At 46.1% G+C, this 13114-nt stretch overlaps 1 protein-coding gene across 4 annotated transcripts in view; it reads right to left on the bottom strand.

Annotated features, from left to right (window-relative positions):
• appa (amyloid beta (A4) precursor protein a) overlaps positions 1 to 12878 on the bottom strand; it is a 59039-nt gene extending 46161 nt beyond the window's left edge. For 2 of the 4 annotated variants that reach the window (XM_072443302.1, XM_072443469.1), the window contains exon 1: positions 12771 to 12878. In XM_072443302.1, coding sequence (XP_072299403.1) covers positions 12771 to 12830 — 60 coding nt within the window. In that variant the 5' untranslated portion in view covers positions 12831 to 12878. The remainder of the gene's footprint in view (positions 1 to 12770) is intronic. The other 2 variants (XM_072443386.1, XM_072443553.1) reach the window with 1 other exon arrangement.
• Between the last annotated feature and the right edge of the window lie 236 nt (positions 12879 to 13114).

Below are 13114 nucleotides of genomic sequence, written 5' to 3'. Positions count from 1 at the left end.
GAGGCCGGTCCATGTTTAGTCCTGACTCTGGCACCAGCAGGAGGCCGGCCCATGTTTAGTCCTGACTCTGGCACCAGCAGGAGGCCGGTCCATGTTTAGTCCTGACTCTGGCACCAGCAGGAGGCCGGCCCATGTTTAGTCCTGACTCTGGCACCAGCAGGAGGCCGGTCCATGTTTAGTCCTGACTCTGGCACCAGCAGGAGGCCGGTCCATGTTTAGTCCTGACTCTGGCACCAGCAGGAGACCGGCCCATGTTTAGTCCTGACTCTGGCACCAGCAGGAGGCCGGCCCATGTTTAGTCCTGACTCTGGCACCAGCAGGAGGCCGGCCCATGTTTAGTCCTGACTCTGGCACCAGCAGGAGGCCGGTCCATGTTTAGTCCTGACTCTGGCACCAGCAGGAGGCCGGTCCATGTTTAGTCCTGACTCTGGCACCAGCAGGAGGCCGGCCCATGTTTAGTCCTGACTCTGGCACCAGCAGGAGGCCGGCCCATGTTTAGTCCTGACTCTGGCACCAGCAGGAGGCCGGTCCATGTTTAGTCCTGACTCTGGCACCAGCAGGAGGCCGGCCCATGTTTAGTCCTGACTCTGGCACCAGCAGGAGGCCGGTCCATGTTTAGTCCTGACTCTGGCACCAGCAGGAGGCCGGTCCATGTTTAGTCCTGACTCTGGCACCAGCAGGAGGCCGGTCCATGTTTACTTCTGACTCTGGGCACCAGCAGGAGGCCGGCCCATGTTTAGTCCTGACTCTGGCACCAGCAGGAGGCCGGTCCATGTTTAGTCCTGACTCTGGCACCAGCAGGAGGCCGGCCCATGTTTAGTCCTGACTCTGGCACCAGCAGGAGGCCGGTCCATGTTTAGTCCTGACTCTGGCACCAGCAGGAGGCCGGTCCATGTTTAGTCCTGACTCTGGCACCAGCAGGAGGCCGGTCCATGTTTACTTCTGACTCTGGGCACCAGCAGGAGGCCGGTCCATGTTTAGTCCTGACTCTGGCACCAGCAGGAGGCCGGCCCATGTTTAGTCCTGACTCTGGCACCAGCAGGAGGCCGGTCCATGTTTAGTCCTGACTCTGGCACCAGCAGGAGGCCGGCCCATGTTTAGTCCTGACTCTGGCACCAGCAGGAGGCCGGTCCATGTTTAGTCCTGACTCTAGCACCAGCAGGAGGCCGGTCCATGTTTAGTCCTGACTCTGGCACCAGCAGGAGGCCGGCCCATGTTTAGTCCTGACTCTGGCACCAGCAGGAGGCCGGTCCATGTTTAGTCCTGACTCTGGCACCAGCAGGAGGCCGGTCCATGTTTAGTCCTGACTCTGGCACCAGCAGGAGGCCGGTCCATGTTTAGTCCTGACTCTGGCACCAGCAGGAGGCCGGCCCATGTTTAGTCCTGACTCTGGCACCAGCAGGAGGCCGGCCCATGTTTAGTCCTGACTCTGGCACCAGCAGGAGGCCGGTCCATGTTTAGTCCTGACTCTGGCACCAGCAGGAGGCCGGTCCATGTTTAGTCCTGACTCTGGGCACCAGCAGGAGGCCGGTCCATGTTTAGTCCTGACTCTGGCACCAGCAGGAGGCCGGTCCATGTTTAGTCCTGACTCTGGCACCAGCAGGAGGCCAGTCCATGTTTAGTCCTGACTCTGGCACCAGCAGGAGGCCGGTCCATGTTTAGTCCTGACTCTGGCACCAGCAGGAGGCCAGTCCATGTTTAGTCCTGACTCTGGCACCAGCAGGAGGCCGGTCCCTGAGCACTAACATGTCTGAGATGTACTTTGGTGCTAGGCCATGGAGAGACTTGTACACCAGCAGAGCTGCTTTAAAGTCTCTTCTCAGAGCCACAGGGGGCAGTGCAGAGACCTGAGAACAGGACTAATGTGATCATACTTCCTGGTTCTAGTACTTCCTGGTTCTAGTACTTCCTGGTTCTAGTACTTCCTGGTTCTAGTACTTCCTGGTTCTAGTACTTCCTGGTTCTAGTCAGGACCCGAGTTTTACAGCTCGTTTGGAGAGACCAGGGTCTAATTTACTGGAGACTAAATGCAACAATAAACAATATCATGGAATCTTCACAATAACAGGCTCAAATTACAAGCCTCTTTGATTTAATCCATTGTTTTGTTGCAGCAGCAAAAGCTAAAAAACAGAGCTAAGAGCTTATTAAGCACTTGTATATCCTAATTCTTTGGATTATGTCAACAAGACACGGTTATTCTGTTACTTCACAATAGCGTAATAAGTATCAAACTCTGAAATCAATATTTGCACATCGTTACATCTGGAGACAATTGCATGGATGTACCATACTGCACAGCACTACAGACGGTCCCTCGTCTGCCTGAAGAGTGGGTCCAGCTCGCCTCCGACGGTCCCTCTTCTGCCTGAAGAGTGGGTCCAGCTCGACTCAGACGGTCCCTCTTCTGCCTGAAGAGTGGGTCCAGCTCGACTCAGACGGTCCCTCTTCTGCCTGAAGAGTGGGTCCAGCTCGCCTCCGACGGTCCCTCTTCTGCCTGAAGAGTGGGTCCAGCTCGCCTCCGACGGTCCCTCTTCTGCCTGAAGAGTGGGTCCAGCTCGACTCAGACGGTCCCTCTTCTGCCTGAAGAGTGGGTCCAGCTCGCCTCCGACGGTCCCTCTTCTGCCTGAAGAGTGGGTCCAGCTCGACTCAGACGGTCCCTCTTCTGCCTGAAGAGTGGGTCCAGCTCGACTCAGACGGTCCCTCTTCTGCCTGAAGAGTGGGTCCAGCTCCAGTCTCCTTGTGTCCGTCTGTCCGTCTGTGAGAGTCGGATCTCTCCTTCACTGGAACTCCTCTAGGTTTCTACGGTTTTTTCCCAAAGAGGTTTTTTTTTGTAGTTTTTCCTGGCCGAGAAGGAGAGTCTAAGGACAGAGGACCCTGGGACATCGTCCCTCGCCACCACAGACATTGTCTGACTCCCTCGCCACCACAGACATTGTTGATTCATTTCTCCCTGTGGCCCTCAGAGGCAACTGTTGTTGTGATTTTGGGCCTTACAAAAATAAATTGATTTGATTTGATTTGATTTGAATACAAGCAGCGCCGAAGACATTTACAAAGACAAAACAAATTGTATATTTACGGGCTGCACCTGTCAATGAGACGCAGGTGCAGGTGTAACATGAGCTACTGTCCCCTAACACATCACAGCTGTCTCTACTGTCCCCTGACACATCACAGCTGTCTCTAATGTCCCCTGACACATCACAGCTGTCTCTACTGTCCCCTAACACATCACAGCTGTCTCTAATGTCCCCTGACACATCACAGCTGTCTCTACTGTCCCCTAACACATCACAGCTGTCTCTACTGTCCCCTAACACATCACAGCTGTCTCTACTGTCCCCTAACACGTCACAGCTGTCTCTAGTGTTAGCTGTCTCTACTGTCCCCTAACACGTCACAGCTGTCTCTAGTGTTAGCTGTCTCTACTGTCCCCTAACACGTCACAGCTGTCTCTACTGTCCCCTAACACGTCACAGCTGTCTCTACTGTCCCCTGACACATCACAGCTGTCTCTACTGTCCCATGACACATCACAGCTGTCTCTACTGTCCCCTAACACATGACAGCTGTCTCTACTGTCCCCTAACACATCACAGCTGTCTCTACTGTCCCCTAACACATCACAGCTGTCTATACTGTCCCCTAACACATCACAGCTGTCTCTACTGTCCCCTAACACATGACAGCTGTCTCTACTGTCCCCTAACACATCACAGCTGTCTCTACTGTCCCCTAACACATCACAGCTGTCTATACTGTCCCCTAAAACATCACAGCTGTCTCTTCTGTCCCCTAACACATGACAGCTGTCTCTACTGTCCCCTAACACATGACAGCTGTCTCTACTGTCCCCTAACACATCACAGCTGTCTCTACTGTCCCCTAACACATCACAGCTGTCTCTACTGTCCCCTAACACATCACAGCTGTCTCTAATGTCCCCTAACACATCACAGCTGTCTCTACTGTCCCCTAACACATCACAGCTGTCTCTACTGTCCCCTCCTGCTCTGTGTGAGCTGATTCACCTGCGTCCTCACATCTGGTACATCTGGTGCTTAGCGAGAGTGTTTCATTGTAACATGAGATATTTACACAGAAAGATTGTTCCAGTGATTCACAGGTTTTCCGTGAGGGAGGTGGGTGGGGCCAAGAAAGTCTCATTTCAATGCGGCAGGTTCTATACTGCAGACGGTCGTATTTCACATGTCCGCGCTCCACGTGTGTCTTTACGTTTCATCGCGTCTAGAGTCACTTCCTCATTAGACACATTTTTCCGCGAATATGAGTCTGATTGTGATAAAACACACAGCATTTTGAAGCTTAAAATATAGAGAACACTGACGTCTTCTTCTACAGTGTGTCAAACGCTTGCGCTTCCTGCTAGAGCACCCCCCGGTGGCCGTTTGCCAGTAAGAATCTATAAATTAGGCCGCAGGGATCAAAGCGTGGGGAAAACCTACGGTGGGTCTTTCCAAGTCCGGTTCAGACACTAAAAGCTGCTGCGCTGTGATTGTTCAAGGCCTTGGATTTGTATCAGCGGAAGCCATGTTTGCATGTTACTGCTTATTCCTTGTATAAAATATTGTTGCTGTTTTTTGAATCGGTCCAAACTCGATGTTGACATTTCCAAACCTCAGTTTCAATTTCACACTTGAGCGCCGGATCTGATCGATGCAGCAGAGTGAGCGGGAGGAAAGTCCTTTTTAGAAATATATCAACTGAACGAGTGAGTCAGCAAGAGATGAAAGGGGGAGGAAGAGAACGGGGAGGAGAGGGGAGAGTGAAGGGATGAGGAAGGGGAGAGTGAAGGGATGAGGAAGGGGAGAGTGAACTTAAGAATATAAAGAGGTTAGAGAGAGAGAAAGGGGAAGGGAGGAGGGACAGAAGGGGACGGATGGAGGGACAGAAGGGGACGGATGGAGGGACAGAAGGGGAGGGATGGAGGGACAGAAGGGGAGGGATGGAGAGACAGAAGGGGACGGATGGAGGGACAGAAGGGAAGGGATGGAGGGACAGAAGGGGAGGGATGGAGGGACAGAAGGGGAGCGATGGAGGGAGAGTTGGAGGGACGTTAATGGTAGCTCTTAACGCTACATCAATGCTAGTGCTGTCTGCAGTATTTTAATGTCTACATTTACTTTTATGAGTTAACGCCATGTCAGCAACTTCAATTGAGACTGTTGTGTTTAAAATACACATACGTTCACTAGAAAACATCTTAAAAAGGGGGAAAATGATTGTTGGCTGTATCTATTTGATATAAGTGGTATTAATGTTGTGGTATTAAGTATTAGTACAGTATTTATTTAGTGCTAGTGGTAGTAGTAGTAGTTGCGTAACAGTAATATCAGCAGACAGGGGAGCGGCATTAAGCTTTCTATAGTGATGAATCATAAATCAATATTTGCAGTAGTCTACGTAAAAGTAAACCCTGTATTGTTGAGGTTACGGTACGATTTCATCATAATAATATATAATAATCATTGAAATAGTTTTGAGCGTCTGCGTCCATCAAATTAATGTCAGTAAAGGTCCAACTGGGTCAATATTTCAAACTTTATCTTCCATCTGAATCTGAAAGTTGTTTACATGTGAATTTTGATTTGCTTTTATTAAAGGTGGAATGGACGATTTTTTTCAGCAAATGTTTTATCATTTTTCCTCGTGGCGTGGATAAATCATTGGTTCTGCCACGTATCAATCATAAAACGCACCTACCGCTCACCTGCAGCCGCGTCAGGCTCGTCCCCACGTTTCCGCGTGCCTAAGCACATGGATCTATCATAATATAGTTCCCTCAGTGTACCGGGCAAAATGAAGACGAGAAAGACAGTTCGAGCTGACGCAGAAGTGGACAGAAATCTACGGGAGACGAGCGATGCGCTCCGTTGCGCTAATAAACAAACGCACGTGTGTGTTGTATCAGTCCGCACGGGGGAGTGGCATGTGCACTTCCGCCTGCGTTCTCAAATCGCCAAAAAATCGTCCATTGCGCCTTTAAATAAATATATATGAATAAATATTGAATTTGCTATGTTTAAATTTTGGTTTGTGGACAAAATCTCTTTAGTCTTTAGGGATGCAGTTGAATGAAGTAACTTTAGGATGTGAATTAAAACGACGTGAATTGAAACGTTCTGGCTTAGACCTGGGTTTTGTCTTGTTTAGACCTGTCAGTCCTGGTGATTCAGACCTGATTCAGACCTGGGTTAAGTCCTGGTTTGGTCCCAGTTTACTCATTTACTTTTGGTTAAGCCCTGGTCTGGTTTGTTAAGACCTGGGTTTAGTCCTAGTTCGGATCAGTTTTATCCGTTTAAGTCTTGGGGTTAGTCTTGGTGTTAGTCTTGGTTCCAGTCCAGGTTTTAGTCCTGGTTTATGCCCAGTTTGATCCTTGTTCAAAGCTGGTTCCGTCCTGATCATCTGAAGTCTAGAGCTAGCACCGTAACTGTTTTTCCTGTTGCTGGGTGTAACTTCTACAACTGTTTGTACTTGCCCTCATGACAAATCCAACTATAATTTTAACCACACCTTAATAACAAAAAAAATAATGATAATGTGTTCTTCCTCCTATTTTTCAGATGTAATGATAAGAAACCGAGAAAGAAATGAAAGAGACAACCTTTGTATAAGAGTAAATATCCAAGGTTTTCCCAAAATTCCCTAAGTTGGGCTTTTTAAAGTGTAAATTGTATCAAAGGAAAACCTAGCAGTAAATTATGAAATGACAAACAATGTTGCTGAGTTATTACATTCCCATACATTTACATTTAACGTTTTAATTCCAGATTCAGTTCAAAGTGCACGTTTTAAACCAGTAGCATTAACGTTTGAGCGACGACTGATCTGTGCTAATCCAAGAATCCCGTGCACTTCAGAACAAGCTCTTGGCCGTTTTATCAGTGTCGCTACAACGTTAGCATCTTCTAGCATTTGTCCTCAAACTTTGCCACCTTTGCAAACTCTACAATCTCCACCTCAGCAGATTCCTAGCATAGCCCAAAATGTAAACAATGTCCTAAAAGTGGCAGAACGGCGCGTGGTTGTTGTAAAAAGGTGAACAGAACATACAGCTCCAGCGTTAGCGGGCCGTGGACAAAGATAACACGAGCTAGAGGTCAGGAATGCCTCTGTTTGGAATGGGACAAAGAGGAGAGGAGCGGGCGGCCATGTTGTTGTGGACACAGGGGGAATGAACTGTTAGCTTAAGCGCAGTTAGCGTGTCAAGCTAAGCGTCTTAATTCTTGGGAGAAAAACCCGGTGGTGGAATGGGAACAATGACAAAGTGTTTGACAAGTTTACTGAGATGTGGTTACCCTTTCAAAAAATAAAAATAAATCTGGGGGATTGAGGGTCTGCCACCAACTCGTCTCCATGGAGATGTTATTGCTTTGTTCGACAGTGTGCCATGAAACGTATATATCTCCATGGAGACAAGCAAGTTATAGGTTGGATCCCGCTCACTGTAAAAATGCATTTTGGCAAAATTATGGCCAGTAATTGAATAAATAATGCAAGATAGATCCTTTAAATGTCATAATGTTGAACATTCAAGCAAGTAGTGAACCCTCTATCATTTAAGTTACATAGTGCACAGTTAAGCTCGGGTGAAAATATGAATAGTAAAGGCATGAAATCATTAGACGGTCAACAGTGTGTGCCTCGGACTGGATTTGTTGTGTCCCTGGGCAAGACACTCACAACTACGTTCACAACTTGAGAACTTAAATCGTCAAAGCTGTCAGACCACTCCTGCCCCGGGTGAGCACCTATGTTCCCCGGTACCTACGTTCCCCGGTGCCTACGTTCCCGACGTTCCCCCGGTGCCGACGTTCCCCAGGTACAGACGTTCCCCCGGTACCTACTTTCAAGATTTTGTTGCCCGTAGGTTTTATTAGACAGGAGAGGGAAATGTGAAATGGGGGATGAGAGACGGGAGGACATGCAGTAAATTGTCGGGATTCAAACACACGACACTGCGGCCGGCTGCGTTTGGAGCCTGGAATACGTGTGCAAACGGGGACGGAGAGACATTCAGGGATGTCTCATAGTTTAGCAATAGCTCTAAAACCTTGAGGCTATAATTGCTAAAAAATCAAAGACATAACCACACTTTAGGCAAACGGTTCTTACTTTGACTTTAACACAGCGGAACAAAGCGAGACGACACGGTGGAGTCCGCGGTGGAGAATAAAGTTTTATCATCTTTGTTGTTCTAAAACAGGCATGTCCAAACTAGGGCCCGGGGGCCAAATGCGGCCCTCAGACCAATTTTTGTTGGCCCTCCAGCTTCCTGCTATGTCGGCCCAAACAACAAAAACTAGTACTTTTTACTGTGAAATTGGGAAAATTCAGGCATTTTGATGTTGTACCAACCAAATATTAATGTTCCAGGTCTAATTAAAGGTGGAGGCTCATCGCAATTACATCAAAAGCAACATTTCGAATGATTCACTTTGTCATTCAACAAATTCGACATTGTCAAGTTGTCTGTGGCCCTCTGCCCTGTTTAAGTTTCAAAATGCGGCCCTTGGTGAAAACAGTTTGGACGCCCCTGTAAATGAGTAGACTTAGTACAAACACAGACTGTTACAGGCCACAATACGACTACACGGACCGCTCCAAATCTGGATATTGTTTGAGATTTGACTCGAGACACCTCAATCGTAGTTCTGTCTGAATTTTCCTGAATAAAACATAGAGACACATACAATAAAGCGATACGAATATGGCAAAGATTGAATATATGAAACAGAACTTCAGGTATGTGTTTGATGAGGAACGACGTTATAACAGGTTTAAACTCTCAGAAAAAGTCGCAGAATGTTGTGGACTTAAATAAAAGGACATTCCCAGCTGGTCTGCCAAAACCTCTTTCTAGGGCGTCTCCAAAACGGAAAAGACAACTTCCTTTTGCTTTCAAGTCCATTCCTCCACTAGGTAAACAAGATAACGCTGTAGCAAGATTTCAAAGTTTTGCTGTGTTAATTGAGCCTTGTTACTGTTGCGTTTCATCGTTTGTTTGAAGTATAAAGTTAACGTAAGGATTTGGAGGTGAAGAGTGGATTAGGTCCAAAGCTTTTGGGGTTGTGTTTGATGAAAGGGCTGAAATGTTTAGGAAAGGATTATAAAGCGGAAAAGGAGACGTTGAGATGTTCAGTAAATGTGGTTTAACACAGAGGACTGTTGCTTCTAAAAGACAAAAATACATGCTTAACCTCAGGATCATTATTCAATATTTAAACCTGTTTATTTAGACCACTTCCTGTCCCGGTTTGGGTCTGCTCTGTGTTTCCAGACTTGGTCCAGTCCACATTTAGCCTTGGTTTGCTTCCGATTTACCACTACTCAAGTTGTTCCTGAACCGTATATATCTCTCGTGGTTTTACTACTAGGTATGAATGAACCTAGCCAAACCCTGTATTTTATCTCTATAGTAAATACACAAGTGGAGTAGAGGAAGACGTTATAAAAGGCATTGTCCGAGCAGCAGACGGCCTCACGAGCAGCAGATGTCCCATTCTGACGGAGCCTTTGACACCGGGACTCACCACGCAGTGCCGGGGTCAAACTGGGGGTCAAACTGGACAATGTGGGAAATAAACTTCACTTGAACAGAACAAATGAATCAAAAATATTGCTCTATGTAAATATACTTCATGTAGAAATAGCACTATAGATTCTCCAACTTCAAACGGGTCAAAACGTTTCCGACAGAGATAAATACAGTGTAAAATGTGTTACGTGGTAAATGCAATATTGACGGACACAATAATCAGTATTGCAAACTAAATGTATCACAATAACACAGAGGTTTTCCATTTGATACATTGTTTTCAATTCATTTTTAATTTTGTCTGACTAGTGATTTTAGGTCTACATTTGAGTTTCATTGGTGAAATTGTGTCATATTGCATAAACAAACACTGTTAGCCCTGAACACGTGCAATACTGACTTAACCACGTGCAATACTGACTTAACCATGTGCAATACTGACTTAACCATGTGCAATACTGACTTAACCATGTGCAATACTGACTTAACCACGTGCAATATTGACTTAACCATGTGCAATACTGACTTAACCATGTGCAATACTGACTTAACCATGTGCAATACTGACTTAACCACGTGCAATATTGACTTAACCATGTGCAATACTGACTTAACCATGTGCAATACTGACTTAACCACGTGCAATACCGTCATATTCATGTGCAATTACTGTCGTACTCACATGCAGTGTTTATTTTACCATTATAGTATTATCTTGTCTTACACTGTTTTTATTTTATCTTTATTTTCCCCTCCATTCCTTATTAAGAAATGAGAGGTTTTGTCTATAGGAGTTTTTGTTTATAAGAATTTTGTTTATAAGAGTTCTTCTATTAAGTTTTTAAAACTTCCTATAAGTTATCTGTCCTTTTCCTCTGTATCTACCTGCGTTGCAACAATGAAATTTCCCCATGTGTGGACAATAAAGGAATATCTTATCTTAAAGCACTCTTTCCTAATGGCTACGTCTCCTCAATCAAATGTATTGAATGTTTTGGTTTTCCCATCATGAGCGAGCATTTTTTGTGGAGTTTAAGAGAAAATATGTTGAATTGTGCTCGTTTTGACTCATATTTCTCATTTTACAAACAGGTGTTTGAGTTCCATTTTTAATAAAAGACTGTACTCGCCTATATTTTCACCTTGAGGCCTCATTATAGATGCAAACTCGCTATTTACACGATTCTTGATGCTTTCATTTTCACACCCATATAAAATTGTAACAGACATTAGGATTAGGCCTGTAGTTTAACAGGAAAGAGATGTAATAACATTGTAACTACACTTTTCTCATTCCTTGTTCCTCAAATGCCACACAAGGTTTAGAAAACGACCCTTAAATAAACCAATAACGTCATAATTCCTCAAAATCAACCTTCTCTTATTCTGTGTCAACATTACTCATACAATTACCACTCAACATAGAAATGTGCATTATTCAGTGGAATCACAACATGGGGAACTAGTTTTTAAAATGCATGGATGTTGTTTTGGTCTTAAAACTCAATATAACATGAAAGAAAATATTAGAGATGTATATAATGTGCAGAATGGAAACGTGCGATGAAACAGCGTCAATATTCCAACAAATCAGCGCCAATTCGGGTGTTCACAATAGAAATGTGCATTATTAAGTGGAAACACAACATGGGGAACTAGTTTTAAAATGCATGGATGTTGTTTTGGTCTTAAAGAAAATATTAGAGATGTTTATAATGTGCAGAATGGACACATTGAAACAGCGTCAATATTCCAACAAAGCAGCACCAAAACTTGGGTCTTCAAAATAAAAATGTGCATTATTAAGTGGAATCACAACATGGGGAACTAGTTTTAAAATGCATGGATGTTGTTTTGGTCTTAAAACTCAATATAATATGAAAGAAAATATCAGAGATGATTATAATGTATATAATGGAAACGTGCATCGAAACAGCATCAATATTCCAACAAATCAGCGCCAATTCTTCGGCTCTTCCACAAACGGATGAGCGGTGATTGTGCGCAACCAGAACCCGCGTTGTGCGCACATATTGCGGGGGAACGCACATATTGCGGGGGGGGGGGGGGGGGGGGGGGGACGCACAGGACTTGCGGGAGGTTCCACTGCACAAAAGCTCAGAGGAACCTCGTCTCCACGCGCCTGGCTCTTTTCCACCGCAGTGCACCGCCGCCATCTTACACGTCTCCCTCCCGCTCACACCGTCTGACCGGAGACACGGACACGCGCGGACACGCTCATCCCCCACCGCGTTCCCACCGACACATTTGTGGAAACGGCTTTTTTTTTTTTGGTTTGTTTTTTGCCCGTTGCGTTGAATAAAAAACCACGCACGGATCTGACGCACCGCGGGAGTCTTTGTGTTTTGGAGGTGTTTGATTTCAACACGCCCACTGCCTTTTAAAAAACCGTTGCCCTGGGGGGACATGCAATCTGAGACGCTTTTCATTTATTTAAGCGGATGAATTGACGCGGTGTAACGGGCCCCGCGGGGCAGTTACCGGGGTTCGGACGGGAGAGATGATTCTGGGGCGAAGGCGAAATTAGATTTGGCAGATGGGATTGTGTAACGCGGTGGCTCGGTGTGATACAGCGTTTGGATCGTGATTAAAACATATGTATTTACAGCTTTAACAGCGCGTGTCGTATTAGTGGAAATGTCACGATGCCACAAATGCGTGAAATTTATGTTTTCGCCATAAAATACAACGAAAGAATGATCCGTCTGTGGGAGAGAAAAGGCCGTGGAAACAACTGGCCTGATAAAGAAACAAGACGTAATAAATGTAGTTGATGTTTTGTACGTCACGTTTGAGAGAAAGAGTCGCGTTACATTGTGTTTTAGCGTGTTAAAAACATGTAAGTTGCTCACTGCCCAAAAAAATACGTAGCAAAGCAGCAACACTAACGCAATATGGCACGTGTCGGCTTCCGTCTGGCGCCTTTCAGCTGAATCGGACATGACAATAAACGCATTTCTAAGCGACATTTCATGACATATAAATACAGCATTGGCATGTTTATGATTTGGAGAACGTTTGTGATTGAAAATGTGTGAAATTGAGTTTTGTTTTCAGCGTGTGTCGCAAGATCTATTACAAGCTTCTATTTTGAAGGATTGGCTTCCGGTATGCGCCGCTGACACTGTGTGCAAAGACGCCTTCTGACGTCTAAACAACATAAACCCACAAAATCCTTGGCTCTTACCTCCGCGGCGAAAGCCAAAGTCACCGCGGCGAGAAGCGCTACGGCCGCTCGGTCCTTCATCGTGAGAGTTTGTGTCGGTCGCGCGGCTCCAAAGACGTTTGCTGCCCAGGTCTGCGCTCTCCGGGTCCGTGTCGGTGGTGCGTCCTGCGCCGGTGCCTCCCGTTGTTTGATGGAGAGTTACACCGAGTCTGCACAGCTGCTCAGCGCCAGTCACCTGACCACAGACGCGCGAGGATTACGCACGCAGCACGCACGCATATGCGCGCGCACGCACGCATAATATACACACGCACTTAAGCACACATATACACGCGCACGTATATACACACGCACTTACGCATATA

Source organism: Eucyclogobius newberryi, unplaced genomic scaffold (genome assembly GCF_026437365.1).
Source record: "Eucyclogobius newberryi isolate DKJ021-1_F unplaced genomic scaffold, fEucNew1.0.hap1 SCAF_1, whole genome shotgun sequence".
NCBI lineage: Eukaryota > Metazoa > Chordata > Actinopteri > Gobiiformes > Gobiidae > Eucyclogobius > Eucyclogobius newberryi.
This window is presented reverse-complemented; position numbering and strand designations above follow the sequence as displayed.